General features: G+C 37.1%; 1 protein-coding gene across 1 annotated transcript in view; it reads left to right on the plus strand.

Moving 5' to 3' along the window:
- The window catches only part of rab11fip4b (RAB11 family interacting protein 4 (class II) b), a 54,098-nt gene extending 41,372 nt beyond the window's left edge, over nt 1-12,726 (plus strand). The window contains exons 10-13 of the mRNA XM_079264317.1: nt 6,654-6,791; nt 6,880-7,038; nt 8,744-8,887; nt 11,253-12,726. Of these exons, the coding sequence (XP_079120443.1) occupies nt 6,654-6,791; nt 6,880-7,038; nt 8,744-8,887; nt 11,253-11,369 (558 nt within the window). The 3' untranslated portion in view covers nt 11,370-12,726. The remainder of the gene's footprint in view (nt 1-6,653; nt 6,792-6,879; nt 7,039-8,743; nt 8,888-11,252) is intronic.
- The last annotated feature ends 7,735 nt before the right edge of the window (nt 12,727-20,461 follow it).

Here is a 20,461-nt window from a genome sequence, read left to right on the forward strand (position 1 = left end):
TACTACAGTAGTACTACTTATCAGTCATTTACTACAGTAGTACTACTTAACAGTCATTTACTACAGTAGTACTGCTTATTAGTCATTTACTACAGTAGTACTGCTTATTAGTCATTTACTACAGTAGTACTACTAACAGTCATTTACTACAGTAGTACTACTTAACAGTCATTTAGTACAGTAGTACTACTTACAGTCATTTACTACAGTAGTACTACTAACAGTCATTTACTACAGTAGTACTGCTTATTAGTCATTTACTACAGTAGTACTACTTAACAGTCATTTACTACAGTAGTACTACTTACAGTCATTTACTACAGTAGTAGTACTTAACAGTCATTTACTACAGTAGTACTACTTAAGTCATTTTCTACAGTAGTACTGCTTATTAGTCATTTACTACAGTAGTACTACTTAACAGTCATTTACTACAGTAGTACTACTAACAGTCATTTACTACAGTAGTACTGCTTATTAGTCATTTACTACAGTAGTACTACTTAACAGTCATTTACTACAGTAGTACTACTTAACAGTCATTTAGTACAGTAGTACTACTTATCAGTCATTTACTACAGTAGTACTACTTAACAGTCATTTACTACAGTAGTACTACTAACAGTCATTTACTACAGTAGTACTGCTTATTAGTCATTTACTACAGTAGTACTACTTATCAGTCATTTACTACAGTAGTACTGCTTATCAGTCATTTACTACAGTAGTACTACTTATCAGTCATTTACTACAGTAGTACTGCTTATTAGTCATTTACTACAGTAGTACTGCTTATCAGTCATTTACTACAGTAGTACTACTTATCAGTCATTTACTACAGTAGTACTGCTTATTAGTCATTTACTACAGTAGTACTACTTATCAGTCATTTACTACAGTAGTACTGCTTATTAGTCATTTACTACAGTAGTACTGCTTATCAGTCATTTACTACAGTAGTACTACTAACAGTCATTTACTACAGTAGTACTACTTATCAGTCATTTACTACAGTAGTACTGCTTATTAGTCATTTACTACAGTAGTACTGCTTATTAGTCATTTACTACAGTAGTACTGCTTATCAGTCATTTCTACAGTAGTACTGCTTATTAGTCATTTACTACAGTAGTACTGCTTATTAGTCATTTACTACAGTAGTACTACTAACAGTCATTTACTACAGTAGTACTACTTAACAGTCATTTACTACAGTAGTACTGCTTATTAGTCATTTACTACAGTAGTACTGCTTATTAGTCATTTACTACAGTAGTACTGCTTATCAGTCATTTACTACAGTAGTACTACTAACAGTCATTTACTACAGTAGTACTGCTTATTAGTCATTTACTACAGTAGTACTACTTAACAGTCATTTACTACAGTAGTACTACTTAGTCATTTACTACAGTAGTAGTACTTAACAGTCATTTACTACAGTAGTACTACTTAACAGTCATTTACTACAGTAGTACTGCTTATTAGTCATTTACTACAGTAGTACTACTTAACAGTCATTTACTACAGTAGTACTACTAACAGTCATTTACTACAGTAGTACTACTTACAGTCATTTACTACAGTAGTAGTACTTAACAGTCATTTACTACAGTAGTACTACTTAACAGTCATTTACTACAGTAGTACTGCTTATTAGTCATTTACTACAGTAGTACTACTTACAGTCATTTACTACAGTAGTACTGCTTATTAGTCATTTACTACAGTAGTACTACTTAAGTCATTTACTACAGTAGTACTACTTAACAGTCATTTACTACAGTAGTACTACTTATCAGTCATTAACTACAGTAGTACTGCTTATTAGTCATTTACTACAGTAGTACTACTTAACAGTCATTTACTACAGTAGTACTACTAACAGTCATTTACTACAGTAGTACTGCTTATTAGTCATTTACTACAGTAGTACTACTAACAGTCATTTACTACAGTAGTACTGCTTATTAGTCATTTACTACAGTAGTACTACTTAACAGTCATTTACTACAGTAGTACTACTTAGTCATTTACTACAGTAGTAGTACTTAACAGTCATTTACTACAGTAGTACTACTTAACAGTCATTTACTACAGTAGTACTGCTTATTAGTCATTTACTACAGTAGTACTACTTAACAGTCATTTACTACAGTAGTACTACTAACAGTCATTTACTACAGTAGTACTACTTACAGTCATTTACTACAGTAGTAGTACTTAACAGTCATTTACTACAGTAGTACTACTTAACAGTCATTTACTACAGTAGTACTGCTTATTAGTCATTTACTACAGTAGTACTACTTACAGTCATTTACTACAGTAGTACTACTTATCAGTCATTTACTACAGTAGTACTACTTAACAGTCATTTACTACAGTAATACTACTTAACAGTCATTTACTACAGTAGTACTGCTTATTAGTCATTTACTACAGTAGTACTACTTAACAGTCATTTACTACAGTAGTACTACTTATCAGTCATTTACTACAGTAGTACTGCTTATTAGTCATTTACTACAGTAGTACTACTTAACAGTCATTTACTACAGTAGTACTACTTAACAGTCATTTAGTACAGTAGTACTACTTAACAGTCATTTCCTACAGTAGTACTACTTATCAGTCATTTACTACAGTAGTACTGCTTATTAGTCATTTACTACAGTAGTACTACTTAAGTCATTTACTACAGTAGTACTACTTAACAGTCATTTACTACAGTAGTACTACTTATCAGTCATTAACTACAGTAGTACTGCTTATTAGTCATTTACTACAGTAGTACTACTTATTAGTCATTTACTACAGTAGTACTGCTTATTAGTCATTTACTACAGTAGTACTGCTTATTAGTCATTTACTACAGTAGTACTGCTTATCAGTCATTTACTACAGTAGTACTACTTATCAGTCATTTACTACAGTAGTACTGCTTATTAGTCATTTACTACAGTAGTACTACTTAACAGTCTTTTACTACAGTAGTACTACTAACAGTCATTTACTACAGTAGTACTACTAACAGTCATTTACTACAGTAGTACTACTTATCAGTCATTTACTACAGTAGTACTACTTAACAGTCATTTACTACAGTAGTACTACTTAACAGTCATGTACTACAGTAGTACTACTTAACAGTCATTTACTACAGTAGTACTACTTAACAGTCATGTACTACAGTAGTACTACTTAACAGTCATTTACTACAGTAGTACTACTTAACAGTCATTTAGTACAGTAGTACTGCTTATTAGTCATTTACTACAGTAGTACTACTAACAGTCATTTACTACAGTAGTACTACTTATCAGTCATTTACTACAGTAGTACTACTTAACAGTCATTTACTACAGTAGTACTGCTTATTAGTCATTTACTACAGTAGTACTGCTTATTAGTCATTTACTACAGTAGTACTACTAACAGTCATTTACTACAGTAGTACTACTTAACAGTCATTTAGTACAGTAGTACTACTTACAGTCATTTACTACAGTAGTACTACTAACAGTCATTTACTACAGTAGTACTGCTTATTAGTCATTTACTACAGTAGTACTACTTAACAGTCATTTACTACAGTAGTACTACTTACAGTCATTTACTACAGTAGTAGTACTTAACAGTCATTTACTACAGTAGTACTACTTAAGTCATTTTCTACAGTAGTACTGCTTATTAGTCATTTACTACAGTAGTACTACTTAACAGTCATTTACTACAGTAGTACTACTAACAGTCATTTACTACAGTAGTACTGCTTATTAGTCATTTACTACAGTAGTACTACTTAACAGTCATTTACTACAGTAGTACTACTTAACAGTCATTTAGTACAGTAGTACTACTTATCAGTCATTTACTACAGTAGTACTACTTAACAGTCATTTACTACAGTAGTACTACTAACAGTCATTTACTACAGTAGTACTGCTTATTAGTCATTTACTACAGTAGTACTACTTATCAGTCATTTACTACAGTAGTACTGCTTATCAGTCATTTACTACAGTAGTACTACTTATCAGTCATTTACTACAGTAGTACTGCTTATTAGTCATTTACTACAGTAGTACTGCTTATCAGTCATTTACTACAGTAGTACTACTTATCAGTCATTTACTACAGTAGTACTGCTTATTAGTCATTTACTACAGTAGTACTACTTATCAGTCATTTACTACAGTAGTACTGCTTATTAGTCATTTACTACAGTAGTACTGCTTATCAGTCATTTACTACAGTAGTACTACTAACAGTCATTTACTACAGTAGTACTACTTATCAGTCATTTACTACAGTAGTACTGCTTATTAGTCATTTACTACAGTAGTACTGCTTATTAGTCATTTACTACAGTAGTACTGCTTATCAGTCATTTCTACAGTAGTACTGCTTATTAGTCATTTACTACAGTAGTACTGCTTATTAGTCATTTACTACAGTAGTACTACTAACAGTCATTTACTACAGTAGTACTACTTAACAGTCATTTACTACAGTAGTACTGCTTATTAGTCATTTACTACAGTAGTACTGCTTATTAGTCATTTACTACAGTAGTACTGCTTATCAGTCATTTACTACAGTAGTACTACTAACAGTCATTTACTACAGTAGTACTGCTTATTAGTCATTTACTACAGTAGTACTACTTAACAGTCATTTACTACAGTAGTACTACTTAGTCATTTACTACAGTAGTAGTACTTAACAGTCATTTACTACAGTAGTACTACTTAACAGTCATTTACTACAGTAGTACTGCTTATTAGTCATTTACTACAGTAGTACTACTTAACAGTCATTTACTACAGTAGTACTACTAACAGTCATTTACTACAGTAGTACTACTTACAGTCATTTACTACAGTAGTAGTACTTAACAGTCATTTACTACAGTAGTACTACTTAACAGTCATTTACTACAGTAGTACTGCTTATTAGTCATTTACTACAGTAGTACTACTTACAGTCATTTACTACAGTAGTACTGCTTATTAGTCATTTACTACAGTAGTACTACTTAAGTCATTTACTACAGTAGTACTACTTAACAGTCATTTACTACAGTAGTACTACTTATCAGTCATTAACTACAGTAGTACTGCTTATTAGTCATTTACTACAGTAGTACTACTTATTAGTCATTTACTACAGTAGTACTGCTTATTAGTCATTTACTACAGTAGTACTGCTTATTAGTCATTTACTACAGTAGTACTGCTTATCAGTCATTTACTACAGTAGTACTACTTATCAGTCATTTACTACAGTAGTACTGCTTATTAGTCATTTACTACAGTAGTACTACTTAACAGTCTTTTACTACAGTAGTACTACTAACAGTCATTTACTACAGTAGTACTACTAACAGTCATTTACTACAGTAGTACTACTTATCAGTCATTTACTACAGTAGTACTACTTAACAGTCATTTACTACAGTAGTACTACTTAACAGTCATGTACTACAGTAGTACTACTTAACAGTCATTTACTACAGTAGTACTACTTAACAGTCATGTACTACAGTAGTACTACTTAACAGTCATTTACTACAGTAGTACTACTTAACAGTCATTTAGTACAGTAGTACTGCTTATTAGTCATTTACTACAGTAGTACTACTAACAGTCATTTACTACAGTAGTACTACTTATCAGTCATTTACTACAGTAGTACTACTTAACAGTCATTTACTACAGTAGTACTGCTTATTAGTCATTTACTACAGTAGTACTGCTTATTAGTCATTTACTACAGTAGTACTACTAACAGTCATTTACTACAGTAGTACTACTTAACAGTCATTTAGTACAGTAGTACTACTTACAGTCATTTACTACAGTAGTACTACTAACAGTCATTTACTACAGTAGTACTGCTTATTAGTCATTTACTACAGTAGTACTGCTTATTAGTCATTTACTACAGTAGTACTTCAACTACAGTAGTTTTTCAAGATTATTTCTAGATTAAAGATAAAATTACTAAGTGTTATGGACCAGGCCTGATGCTGGGAAAAACATATTTCACAGAGGAAAAGTTTAATAGTACTACACTGTTAAATTAGTCTGGTAATAAGCTAAATAAGTCTAAATGTAGAACTTTTAATGTTTTTAACCCTTTCATGCCAAGTGACCCTGTAGTGAACACCTATTTATAAGCTTTTTTCTTGCATATTCATGAATGAGGAGGGTATTTTAGTCAATAAACCACTTCAGTGTTTGGTGGGGTTTTTTTTGTTGTTGTTGTTTTGTTTACAAGAATGTGAAAAATGTTACATTGTTTTATTAATTCATGCATGAAAGGGTTAATGAACTTTAAGTTTATGTATTTACTTTTCAGTGTTGTTAATGTCCAACAATGAGGCTACAAGTTCATAAAGGTGTCTTCATGGCACTTTGAATTTGGCATATGTGGATTTGATTTAGAACTTGTTGTGTTTATTTTTTGTCATTTCTGTGCAATAAAACTATGAATCTTTCGATCCATTTATAGATCTACATGTAAGTATCAGCCATGTTTTTGTCCCATATTTGCACGACAAACTGACAGCAAGTCATGAAGGGAGTACCAGCACTTATTTTGTTCCACTTAAAGCAGTGGAAATGACTGTGTTTGTCCATCCTCAGGAGAAGCAGAGGATGACAGACAAACTGGAGGACACCAGTCTGCGGCTGAAGGACGAGATGGACCTCTACAGGAAGATGATGGATAAACTGAGACAGAGCAGACACGAGTTCCAGAAGGAGAAAGAAGCCATGCAGGAGGTGGGAGGGGTTATTTAGCGGCTCCAGACACACAAAGCGAAGTGCTTTTTGCACAACGTTGCTGATCAGTCTGATCTCTGCTGTGCAGCTGATAGAGGACCTTCGGCGAGAGCTGGAGCACCTGCAGCTCTTCAAGCTGGAAGCGGAGAAGCCCGGCCGGGGCCGCGCCTCTTCCTCCGGGCTCGCAGACTTCAACAACAGAACCAGGGAGGTGGAGCTCGAGCACGAAGTCAAGAGGCTCAAGCAGGTGCGGACAAGCACATTGTTTCCATTTTACAGCTGAAGATGCAACATTTGCACTTGTTTCTAGAAGCAGCTTGTCGTTGCATCGTTGCGACGTGAACCGTTTTATTACAGTTAGAGCCATGTTTTCCATTCACATCCACAGTTTTCTACATTTCCTCCAACTCTCCAGCTCCTCGCATAGCAATGCAGTTTATGTGCCACCAGAGGAGAATAAAGTGCTCAGTAGATGATAGTAGATGGAAAATAACTGGATTTCTTTCAGCTCTGCCTACAGGACAGAACAGGGGTCTGTAGTGGGAACCAGAGTCAACATATCCTGGGAAGATCTTGTGTTCTTGACTTTACTCTTCTTAAACATGGAGATGAGCAGAAGCCTTGTTATTCAAGGGTTCTTCCCAACAAATTTACAAGTATCTTTATTAGTTTTATCAGCTGATAAATGTAAAAAAATACATAATGACTGGTTTTCATTATATATGTTTAAAGCAGTTGTCGGTGAAAGTCAAAGAGATCAGACAGTCACAGTCTTATAAAGAGGGCGTAGAGAAGAAAGGTCTGGTCCTTTTTCCCAGTTTTTTAGACAGTTAATGAGCCAGTTCTCCTCCATGTGCTGATCTCGTGTCTTAAAACTCACTGTAAGCCGCTCCAGAGCAGTCTGGGTTTCCAGCATGAGTTACGGTGGAGATACACCCTGAAGTGTTGAACCTTAGTGTCACTAATCCAGGCTCCTGCTGCGCGGTAAATGTTGGAGATGGGAGTAAGATGTGAAAAACAAGTTACAGTTGCGTGCAAGTCATAAAGAAGAATGTGTATCGTTTTTGTGACTGGAGGGTTAGCGTTGGATCCACAGCTTCCAGCGCTAAAAGCGCTAAAAGAACATGGCGTCAGAACCTAATGATGATGCAGAGAGGATCAGGACGGCGTTTCTGTAGCGAGTAACTTCAGATGAAGCGGTCCATGTTGCCCTGCAGCCTCGGATCAAACCTGTCGCCCTCAACAACACATTAACGACTTCTTCACTTTTATTTCTGCTTCGAGCTCCAGTTTTAGATTTTTAAAAGTTCTTTTTATTCTGCTTCAGGTTATCAGACAAATGATCAAATCTTCTGTGCTTCACAGTTTAACGTAGGAGGCGCATCATGTAATTTAGGAGAAAGATAAACACCTGTGCACCTCTGTAAATGTCTGTGTGTGTGTGTGTGTGTGTCCAGCAATTTACATCCCAGGAGTTTCTCCCCCCTGAAATCCATCACCTGGTGGTGTCTGGGGCTCGGCTCGGCCCTGGTCTGATGGTAAAATTGCTTCTCTGACCTTTGACGTCCAGATTAACCACTAATAACAATGGAGTAGAGAGAACGTGTGCAAGCTTAACCGGGGTCAGCGCTGCGGTTCCCTTGTTCGTTGTGAAAGGCAGAGCAAGGGAAAAGCAAAACGTAACATCTCGTAAATTAAAAGCAACCTAATCAAGAAGCTTTCATAACACAGCAGACAAAGCGGGGGAGCAGTTAACACACATAACCCATGTTTTGTCCAGTAGATGTGTGCTGCTGTGTTTGCTGCTGGATGGGGCCGTGTCTTGGCGTCCGGTCCACTCAGGCTTCAGTAGCAGCTTCTGAGAGATGAGACGTCACACCTGGATGCAGCTGCGTGGTCCACACACTTATGTCCTGGTCTTGAACATCTCCCACCCTGGTTCTGTGTTTTAGGAGAACCAGAAGCTGAGGGAGCAGAACGATGAGCTAAACGGTCAGATCCTGAGTCTCAGCCTGTATGAAGCCAAGAATCTGTTTGCTACACAGACCAAGGCCCAGTCTCTAGCTGCTGAGATAGACAACGCCTCCAGAGACCAGGTAAGATCCTCATGTCAGACATGCTTCTCATCAGCAAAGAGGAGTTCATTATGTTTCCTCACAATAAAGAAGATGAACACAGTTCTGTACTGTTTGTACTGTTTTCTCACTTCACATAATCATTAGTTTTCTTCAGAGCCATTTATTTATTTATTTCAAATTTACAGACTGCCACACTTCTTATTTTGTTTCTCTGTCTTTTTTCATTATTTTTGGATTTATTTATTATTTATTTATTTCAAATTCACAAACTTTTTATTTTACATAGTTTTATTATCTTTTTTTATTTATTTTTATTTATTTATTTCAAATTTCCAGACTGCAACTCTACTTATTTTGTTTTATATTTTTTCATTATATTTGGATTTTTTGGGATTTTTATTTATTTATTTATTTTAAATTTACACACTTCTTATTTTATAGTTTTATTATCTTTTTTCATTATTTTCATTTATTTATTTCAAAATTACAGACTGCCACACTTCTTATTTTGTTTTACTATGTTTTTTAATTATTTTGGGATTTTTTTTTATTTATTTCACATTTACACACTTTTTATTTTACATAGTTTTATTATCTTTTTTTTTTTTTATTTATTTATTTCAAATTTACAGACTGCCACTCTACTTATTTTGTTTTATATTTTTTCATTGTTTTTTTATTTTATTTGTGTATTATTTATTTATTTATTTATTTATTTATTTTGAATTTATATAGTTATTTTATCTTTTTTCATTTTGTGGCAGTATTTATTATTCATACATTTATTTATTTATTTATAAATAAAATGAGCTAGTAAATAAGAAACCTGGTATTCCTGCAGTCTAAATTGTCTCATAATTACCAAAACATTTTTATCAGCACTGATTTTAAGATGAAATAGTTAGAGGACTGAGTTGAATGTCTGCTGTCACTTTGGAGAAGTTGAATGCACCTGTTGTTTTATTAGCCAGATTTACTGAAACCTTTTTTTCTTTTAAATTAAATTTGACCCATAAATTTAGTGACTAGAAGATCGTTTTTCTTTTTTTTTTTCATCATAGTGTGAGAGTGTCCTAAATATTGCAAACCCTTTTTGAATTTTTCCAACTATTTGTTGGATTTTTCTCAGAGGTATCTGGGAGCATTCTTTCAGAACACAATATTTCAGCTGCTCAGCAGTCTGTGGCTGTTTTCGTCTTGTTTTCCCACCTCGCGATGGGCTGTGTAGTGTCAGTAGATCTGAAAGACAGATCTGGGATGCAGGCAGGGCATTCAAGCATGCACACACTGTGTCTATGAAGCCTTGATGTTACAAGTCGAACAGAATGAGCAGAATGGGGTCTGTTGCTGTTCTGCTGAGGTAACCACATACGTTGCTTTCATGGAAACGTGGCTTTCCAGAATTCCAGAATATGCAACACAAAGTCAGCCATGCCAGCAGTATGATGGATCCTCATGCAGATGCTGTCTGGTGCACAGTTAGCTCATCACAGCCTGGATAGTTTAGAGGGGTTTTTTTTGTTTTTTGTTGTTTTTGTAGAAACGTTTTGTTTTTTTTCCCCCATAAAAGCAGCTGAAATGAGAAGTTTAAGGTTAGATTTCTTGATGCAACAGCAGACAATGTTAAGTAAATTTGTTTTGCAACGTATTCCTGAGACGATGTGGCTACGCGTTCGCTCACACGAAGGTTTTTCACATTAGGGGTTTACAAACTGAGATTCTCCTGAACCTCCAGACTCTTTTCACTACATTACCTGTTTAGAGCCTGATGTAAGAAAATTCCAATTTGGCCCTTACAAAAAATACAAAAGTTTTGTATTTTTTAAGCTTTTATTCTGATGTAGTAGATCAACATTATTGTAGTGTAATCTTCTGCTGTATCCATGAGGGGGCAGATCTCTGCAGCAGGTTTTTAAACAGTTTCTACCATAAAGTGACGTGAAAGGTCTCAGAAACTGCACCAAATGTGATACATTGAGAGTTTCGGAGATGTAGAGAAAAAACAAAAAACATTCCGTTTTAATGTTAAATTTTTCATATTCTGTATGATTATATTATTAAAGCATTCATCCCAAGATGTGTCAACAAGCTGGATTATTGATTAGATAACAATATTTTTATATATTTTATTTTCTGTGTCTACTTGTTTATTATCAACCAAAGACAAAACTATATTTGAGCACATTGTACTTTTATTTAATATTTATTTAAAACACAATGTCTACACTTACATCTGGATGTAGTTATGATCAGATACCATGAAGTATTACAGTAACAGTTAAAGTTTCTGCGTAAGATTAACAAATATCTTCAGAATAATGTTCAACACTGGATCACAGTGGAGATTATAATCATGAAGAATAACTTGTGTATTTCTCTGCAGCTAATGGAAGCCCTGAAGGAGCAGGAGGAAATCAACTTGCGCCTGAGACAGTACATGGATAAAATCATCCTGTCTATTCTGGACCACAACCCCTCCATCCTGGAGATAAAGAACTAGCGGTGACTTAACCGGGATGAGAATCGTGATCAGTCCAGGCGTCTGATCAGAACCTCAACCCCAAGTCAGGAACGTGTACAGGAGGAAAACAAAGACAACCGGACCTGGTTTTGTATTATAATAATAATAATAAACCCATACATGCATCACCCACAATGTTTGTGGGTTGAACTTTTCTTTCGGTGGAAGATTCTACCTGGAATTAAAGGGACTTTTCACAGCCTGTAAAAGCTCACTGATGGATGGTTTTATAACTGTGACCGTTCAGCTCAGTCTGCACTGTTTTCATCCTCTGCTGCTCCCAATTACACCCCGCAGGACGAGTCAATCATTTCTAACCAGGACTAATCCGTGCTTTCGAAATCGATACAATCAAACAACATAGTACACTGGACATGATGCGCCTGGGCATTAATACTGGAACACATTTGTATCTGATGTTCTCATAGCCGTGTTATTTACAGGCATCTGTTTGGTGTGTTTGTAAAATACAGTGAGACGGGTAAACTAATCAGAAAAACGGACATGAAGGCAGACGTGTTGCCTGACCTGTCAGGTGGCGTGGGTGATCCCTGACTGCACGTCGATCTGGACAAGCATGTGTTTAAAGAAGACTGAGAAGAGAAGCAGAGGAGGTCGGAGGAAGAAAAAGAAAAAGATGAGCTTAAATGTGAAAAATAATCAATTAAAGCAAGAGAAATGTTAACGGTGCAGGATGTAGGCTGCAAAAGAGGACTTTTGTTAAGTCAATGAAGGTACATTGAAGATGATTTTTCTCTTTTAGTTATTAAATCTTTCAAAGATGTCTTCCAGAATACAGCACTTGCTGGTCAATCAGTCTGATCGTGATGTTTTTTTTCACCGAGAAGTGACCCTTAGTTGGTTCAGATGAGCTGCAGATTGTTGCTTGTGGCTAAGAAGCTGCAGAAGAAGGAGTGTCTTGAAACCATAACTTCCACGGCTGCTATTCGCTAGCAAAGCCTGAGCTAGAAAATATTCCCCGTTGCTCATAACAAACCCAAATGATGTTGCACAGAAAGGATTAAATATGAATGTACAGGTGGATTTACAGTGGAGTGACTTTCCTGAATCGTTGAGTTGACTGAGATGCTGAACGTGAGCGTGCACAGGAGACGGGACCGGATTGGCAGGTTGCAGATTGTACATGAAGCCCTGATAGCTGTCTGAATCTAATACTGTAAATACCATGAATGTACAACGACGTTTCACTTTTTGTGGCCAAATGAGCATAATTTCAATCTGTAGATGTGTTGTAACACATGAACAGTGTTCAGTACTGTAACGGGGGGCTTATTACAATCTGCTGTATTATGTAATTATTCTAAACTTGAGTTTTGCTTCCTTGCACAAAGAACATGTTGTTTTTCTTTTGCATGGTTCACATCCTCTTCTGTCTGTGCCTTTTAGGAACAGTTTTTAGGATGATGTTGCTGTAGATATACTCCTTTTTTTTCTTTTTAAAAAGGTACATTCTCTGACATTTTTTCTTGACTTGTAAATGTTGTACTTATATAGTGATAATTTGTATTCGTGTGCCACTCACCACTCTTTTTTTCAGATTGGTACTAAAAACTATTTTCTACTGTTTAATCTCAAACAAGCTTACTGTTGTCTAGGTGTCTTCTTAGCTGTATAGCACAATACCTTGTGTGGTACTCAGACTGGGTTATATTTTGTCATTGTGATGAATTTTTCACTTGAGTCAGTGGCTTAATTTGGTGTATTTTTCTATATTTTTGTTAGTTATGGTTAGTCCACTGATTTCCATTTTGCTTTAAACTGGAATTTTATATGGTTGTGAATGGTCTTCCTACTTAAACGGCAAGCATTATGAGCAATATTAACTTATTACCAATACTTGCTGGTTTGTGTTCTGGTTTGCTACACAAATCTGTTCTCTCGATAGCTGCTTGTGCCGTTTTACATTTGAATAAAATCAAACAGTACATCAAGTTGTAAACACTATTGCAAACTCATGTCTTGTTGCTCTCAGACCTTCATTTAGGCATCTCTATTGAGATGTTGTTACCTTCAATGGCAATAAAAATGTCTTGGGCAGTGATGATGCCTCATATCTTCTAATTGGAATGAAAGTGACCCACTCTCATCCGGGTATGTGACAGATTTTAAATTTCACTATCTCAGATATTTGCTGTTTAGTTTATACTTTACTTTTAGGGATTTTCTGCCCAAAATGTAGAGCACTGAAAGATTAATTTTCTAATTATTAGTGTCTGAAAACTGTTATTTGCATAAGTCCAAATCAATAAACTCTTTTTAAATGTACAAATTGTGTAGCATAAACAATCAAAGATCAGTGTCCAGATGTAAAATATCATGAAATATTACCAAAATGCAGTCTTTTCTCTAGTACTGTTCCTGTATTTTATTTTATTGTTTTAAGACTGGCAATGACCAAAAGTAACACTTAAAACAACAGCCAGATAGAACAAGTTGTCTTCTTGCTTCGATCTGTGTGTCTTTCACAGCCCAGGTGAACCAGCTGTTGTTTGCTGGCACACTGGAGTTTATTTTGACAGCAGTTTGTTTTTTAGCAGCTATCATCCAGTAATGATTGCCAAATTTGATGAGGGGATTTTGGCCAGTTTGGGAAAGAAGTGGCCACGAAGCCTACAGACCAGAAACTGGATCAGGGGGATTATTTGGCTTTGTTCATTTTTGAGTTAAGTTATTGTTTCTGACCAGCTGAATTTGGACCCAAAACTACCAAAGATTGTGAAAAATGTACAGTTATTATTTTATAATCCTCATAGACTATTCAAATGACAAATAGCTATTCCATCGGTAGTTTTTAAATAGTCGTTTGGGATTATAGAAGTAACTTGACAATAGCATTTCAAACACCATTACAGAAAAGTACTAAAGCTGACCGAATTGTGTAATGATATAAATAAATTATTAAAAGGAGATTCCATTTAGTTTATCAGTCACAGAATCACTTTGTAATTTTATTTTTATGCATGTATAAATTACAATGTAGGCTTTAATCATTATATCATTACGTTTCAAAGCAATCCTATCTAACAAAAAAGTTGTCTTTAAAAGCTTTGATGACAAATGTATGAGCATATTCCTGTTTGTAAGAGCTGTTGGACAGCAGTCAAGTGGAAACAGGTTGCGTAGCAACAAATTAAAACAAAACAAAACCCATATTTTCCTGCTAATTTTAACTACTAATCAAATAAAAAGTATTTTAAAACTATATTTTCTTTACACATGTAATACAAGTTTCTTGCATTTTTTTTTTTTAAAACACCGCTCTACTATTTCGTCTTGTTGCGCCTGGCAACAAACGCGGAAATGAAAGCTTGTGTTTGGCGCCATTAACCGGCAAATTAGTCCGCTTCCTGCGGGCCAGGTGTGCACGTGTCTCCTCCACAGGTAAGCGGCAAACTAAGAGAAACGATACACTGGTTTTTATTGAGTTGATCTTCATTTTAAATCGTTATTGTCTTTCCATAAGTTTCCGATATTGGATTGTTTCCTTTCCACGGGAAAAACTGGCAACTATCCACCTGTCGTAGAACAGTAACAATGTTAACGTTAGCTAATGGCGGGCATTAGCCAATTGAATGACCGGCTTGGTGCAAAAAACGGCAAACTGAACGGTCACTGAAGATATGATCAGGGTTGTTATTTTTATATCGGGGTTGAGAAAGACAGGGTTAGAAGTATAAAATTAGCTGTGGCTTATTGTTTATAATAGTGAATACAGATTATATTATTTGGTACTTTAAGCATTTTTTTTTATCGATCAAAGGGTTCGAACAAAAAGAACAGTTTCACTAGGATAGGGATAGACTTGAAAAAGAGGGGTAACAATATTAGAAAATCAGTATATGTGATAAACTACATAGTGAATGGTGTGTTTCAATTAAAAAAACATTCTTTTAAAAAATGTAAGCAACAAAATTAATTTAAATATTGCATGGAGTGCTCTGATTGGTTGTTTAACACTACGACAAGCGGCATGGACACAAAACTGACTCTGTATTAATGAACTGACCTTAACATGGTGTTCACACTACTGATAACCAACAGTTTCATTTCAGCAATGTCCTCATTACTCCACATTTCTATCGAAATATACTGCTCAAAAAAATCAAGTAAGACGTTGTAAATCAGAATGAATGAAATATTTTTATTAAATACTTAAATACAAAAATTATCAATGAAAATTATCAACCCATGGAGGTCTGGATTTGGAGTTATGCTCAAACTTAAAGTGGAAAAAACACACTAGAGGCTGATCCAACTTTAATGTAATGTCCTATAAACAAGTCTAAATGAGGCTCAGTAGTGTGTGTGGCCTCTGCTTGCCTGCATGACCTCCCTACAACGCCTGGGCATGCTCCTGATGAGGCGACGGATGTGACCTAGTCCAGGTCTGGGAGGACAAATAGAGTGGATGTTTTGCCCGCGCTGTGTATTTAAAGAAACCCTGTTTGTGTCCTATCACAGGTGACGTTATGGCTCAGAGTGCTCTGAACTCGGGGAGTAAATGGAGGGGAGCTCACCACAACACCTGTCCATCCAATGATCTGGTCAACGGTCGGATTCACAGAGCAGGTTTGACTAATGGAGTAATCGTTCGCCGTGGCTGGTCAGCAGGAGAGTGCACACCCCTTGGCATGCTGTACGGTTCCAAACCACCGTGCATTAATGGTTACATTAACCATGATTACAAAGGCAAGAGCACAAAAGCAGCTCCTCCAGAGAAATTTAGGACAAAAGACAGCACGCTGTCTGTAGTCACCAACGGCTCTGCAGGTGAAAAGATCAGGAGTACAGATGTTCCTGATGTCACAGCAACAAATGGCGCCCTATCTGGCACGTTTGATCAAGCGGTGCCAGAGCCCAACTTAACAGCACCACAGAAGAAACAAAGAAAGAAGAAATTAAGATACAACAAGAAAAGGTGTGTTAATATGAAGTAAATGTTTATTATCCATAAAAAAATGAACATGTCTAATAATAACAGTTTCTCCCAATAAAAAGTACAGGATAAGCTGGCAGGTGTAGTTAAAATAGGGAGGTAGGTGGCTGCAAAGTTTGTGTTGCAGATAGGATGCACAGCTCTGTAGAAGAAGAAACCCGGTCCAGCTGGTGTGTGGCTGGTGTGTGCAGGAGACAAATCTGGACTGTTTTCATCATTTTCTCTTCTGTTCGTGTTTGTTGGCAGGATTTCTCAGGAGGTTATAAACAGATTTGAATAAACAGTTTTCACCAGCGGTTCGGTGTGGCTGTACATCGGAGTGATGAATTTTGTTCTGAAATGATTGATGTCAGGTTTTTTTTTCTGTTAACTAAGATAAGAGCTGGGCTGAGACGTAGATAACCAGGTGTACTGTTGCAGAGCACTGCAGAGTGTTGTTAATGTGTTTGCAGACTGTGTTAAGTTAAATGTCTTTATCTCAGTCTGCAGAGTTGTGTCATTAAGGTGTTAACAGTTTCTAGTTCAGAGATGTGTACAACCAGAATGAACCACCCTATGATGCTGATGTAGCAGCATGTCTGTATAATTACAGTTTAATCTATTAAATAACTGATCCACTGTTTGATTTCTAGCCGTTGAGGAAGAAACTGTGAAAAAGAATCACTTGAAACACTCTTTACCTGCTGAGCCACCAAAGACGTGTTGCACTTCAGGTTCCCTATCATGTTACTGTGAAAGCCAGGCTTTTATTTAACGATGCAGAGTGCTTTATATGTTTCATCCAGGTTTTCTAACCAGTCTGTTCTTTACTGATCATTTTAGGATTTAATGCAGTTTAGAAAAGAATTTAGATATTTTGTTAAAAAAAAAAAAAAAAAAAGCAATATTGGTATTTTTCTCACCTCTCCTGGTTTTCCTGGGAAAGAAGTGTCGTCATTGTGCAGATTAATCATCAAACTAACCCCAAAAAGAAACATCTTAGTTAAGCCAGCGAACATAAAGAAAGCCTGGCGATCAGGTTAGCTCAGTAGTTCCCCCCTCAGCTCACAGCCTGCATTCACTCTGTTATACAATATATTAGATCAAGAAGACACAAGAGGGGAGATTTGGGTGTTTTTGTTACCTTAAAGCAGAAATGTGTGGCTGTTTTTATGTTATATGTGGAATTAACAGATTTTTTTTTACCCGTTTCTCCATAATGTTACTGCATGTCATGGCTCCCCTTGCTTGCAGCTGAACGTTTGAGAAACATTTGCCATAAAGCAGCTACAGTCACACTGAGGAGAGCTTTTAAAGATTTCTTTCATTGTAGAACAAATAAGAAGAAAATGTAACAGTAAAGTAAGAACTTTCGCCTCTTTCAGGCGTGATGAAGTCGCCTCTCAGGACGGATCTGCGCTGCCACCACAAGAGAAGGAGGACTGGGAAAGCGAGATCCAGGAGGTCACGCTCAGCGGCTGGGAGAAAACGTGTTTTGGCCTCGAACCTTACGGTAAAGGAAAAGTGGTTTTAGTCTGCCAAAACGTCATGTAATGGGTCTGAACCTGTAGCACCTACAGAGGTGACCTATTCCATCATATTTACAGAACATTGATAACTCGTTGACGTGATGTCACCAGCACAGTCAAAGAAATGGGAGACGGATGCGTTACATCTCTTTTAATGACACTCATTTACAGCTGAAGGTGTTTAGACTTTAGCAAGATGTTTGTCAGATTCCAGCTGTTAGAGCACCATGAAGATGGGAGTCATTCAGTAGGAAACAGGTGTGGACTTTGGGTAGGCCGTTCCAGCACACACACACACACACACACACACACACACACACACCGTCTGCAGCCAGACTGGTTTAAATTGTGCAGAAAGAGAATTCTGATAGTCTGGCTGAATTAACCACTGACCTCTCAGGAAATGTCGTCTCCTTGATCGTACCATATGACTCCAAATCTTTTGTTATGCATCAGTGGTGGTCTCACTCACACACACACACACACGCACGCACACGCGCACACACACACACACACACACACACACAGTCATGAACACAGATGCTGGTTTTTGCACATTCCACTTCTCGCAGCCGGAATAGACTTCCTAATCTTTGGAAGGGAGAGAGAGAAGAGAGGAAAAGTGAGACAATGATATAAAAACAATAGAAAATGATTGTACAGTCGAACCATTAAGTTATAAGTAGCCCTGGGCGATACGACCAAAATCTCATATCCAGATCAGCTCATTTTATCTCTCCATAACGATATGGATAACCATATAAAGTTGTTTGAGTAATTTTGTGTCAGTCATCAGTTATGTGTCAGATGTTCTTGGTAACAGCAGCAGTGATCTTCCATCTGCAGGAACGGTGGCTGTATGGCGTTTCTGTTGCAGCGTTTGTGTCTGGAGTTTATTATGAGTGCTTGCCTCCACTTGATGCTGCCTTTGCTGCTTTTTACTTGTTGACTCTATTCTTTATTCTGTATTCTTTATCCCGATTCCTGCACAGGTGATAAAATGAGTAAGTTGTGTCGGAGTCCGTTGTTGGGACTGTGAGCTAGTCTGTTGTCGGTTCCACATTGGTCTTCTTATATCCAAACTGCATCCATGCCACAGAAATTCCCCCTCTTTTAGGAACAAGCTCATCAGTTTGGGTTGGCTGCTCATCTTTTAGTGAATTATCCTGCTCTGAAACACGTCTGCTACCGTCTTCCTCCATGTTTGTTTATGTATTGCAGCTTGCCGTAAAGCACATCTTGATGTAAAATACTGCAGTAAAGCAGCTTATCGTGGCGTAAACAATAGAGCCTCATATGAAACGATGGACCTTTTCTGTCATCCAAACGATATATATCCTCATATCGCCCAGCCCTACGTATAAGTGTAAATGTGAGTGTTGAGTGATGATGAAGTTCTCCTGAAACGTTGTCAATCTGGAGATGAAGAGACACGATGGTTTGGTATGCAGTGCTGCCTGAAGGTCCCTCTCCTCCAGCAGTGGTTTCTTTCCTCGGCTCCAACCTTACTGAGATTAGCTCCATAACTCCCTGAAACCCTTTCCAGATGGTTCTCTGGTAGTTCGGCACAAAGTAGTGAGACGATGACGGTTCATACCAACCCAAAGCAGAACCAAGAAAGAGCACTCAGTGGTATTATTGAATAATTACAGCTTAGTCATGCGTGTGTGGTGCCCAGGCAGACCTGTCAGGTCCTGGTGTCACAAGAAGTGACTTTGATAGAAAAGTGGTTAAAGTGCAAACCTGTGGAAGCACTTAGAAGCAGAATTTAGGTGTCAGGGCTGGAGCCTGGCCTCATGGATCACATATTAGGTTTTACACCACGTGGACGGTGCTTGCATTAAGGTGTTGACTCCCCATGCATCTCGGTTTGATGTGGCATCAGCGCATTGTGCTGTAAAAATAAGGACAAGACCGTCGTCTCGGCTCGCAGGACTGAGAAGACGCTGGTAAAGTTCTGGTTTCCTACAGGACACAAAGGTATCAGAGGTTTTGTGTTTCAGTGGACCAAAGCCGGTAGTTTGTGCATGCTGGATGTTAATGCTTGAGTCCTTTTTGTTATTTAAAGGATTGTTGGGCTCTGTGGCCTTCATTCAACAGTAGATTGACCTGAACAGTAATGACATGCAGCAAAAGGTCACAGACTGGACTGGAACCCGAACCAGATGCATGGAGGAGCTGTAACCTCCATACATGGTGGTATTTTTATATTGTGATATTCAACTTTGTGCAGCACTTTGGCGACATACTGTTTTTTAAATGTGCTTTATAAATAAAGTGGATTGGATTGGATGGTGCAGCAGCTCGACCAGTTTATCTGCACACCGTCTCATACTGGAGCAGTAAAATGAGTTGAACATGCAGAATGCTGTAGAAGTAGAAAGGACTTTTAGTCTGCGACTGGTGCTGTGTGTCTCCTCCAGGTCCAGAGGACATCTTCCGTTATGCTTTGCGAGATATGAGACTTGAGCACAAAGGCGCAGTGGACCTGCCACTGACAGCCAGTTACAGGCCCGCCAAACGCCACCCACGCCCCATCCGATGGACCTGCACCAGACTTCCCACTGAGCCGGACCAGTTTGCAGATGCTGACGAGTAAATTCATG

Source organism: Telmatherina bonti, assembly GCF_933228915.1.
Source record: "Telmatherina bonti genome assembly, chromosome: 3".
Lineage (NCBI taxonomy): Eukaryota > Metazoa > Chordata > Actinopteri > Atheriniformes > Telmatherinidae > Telmatherina > Telmatherina bonti.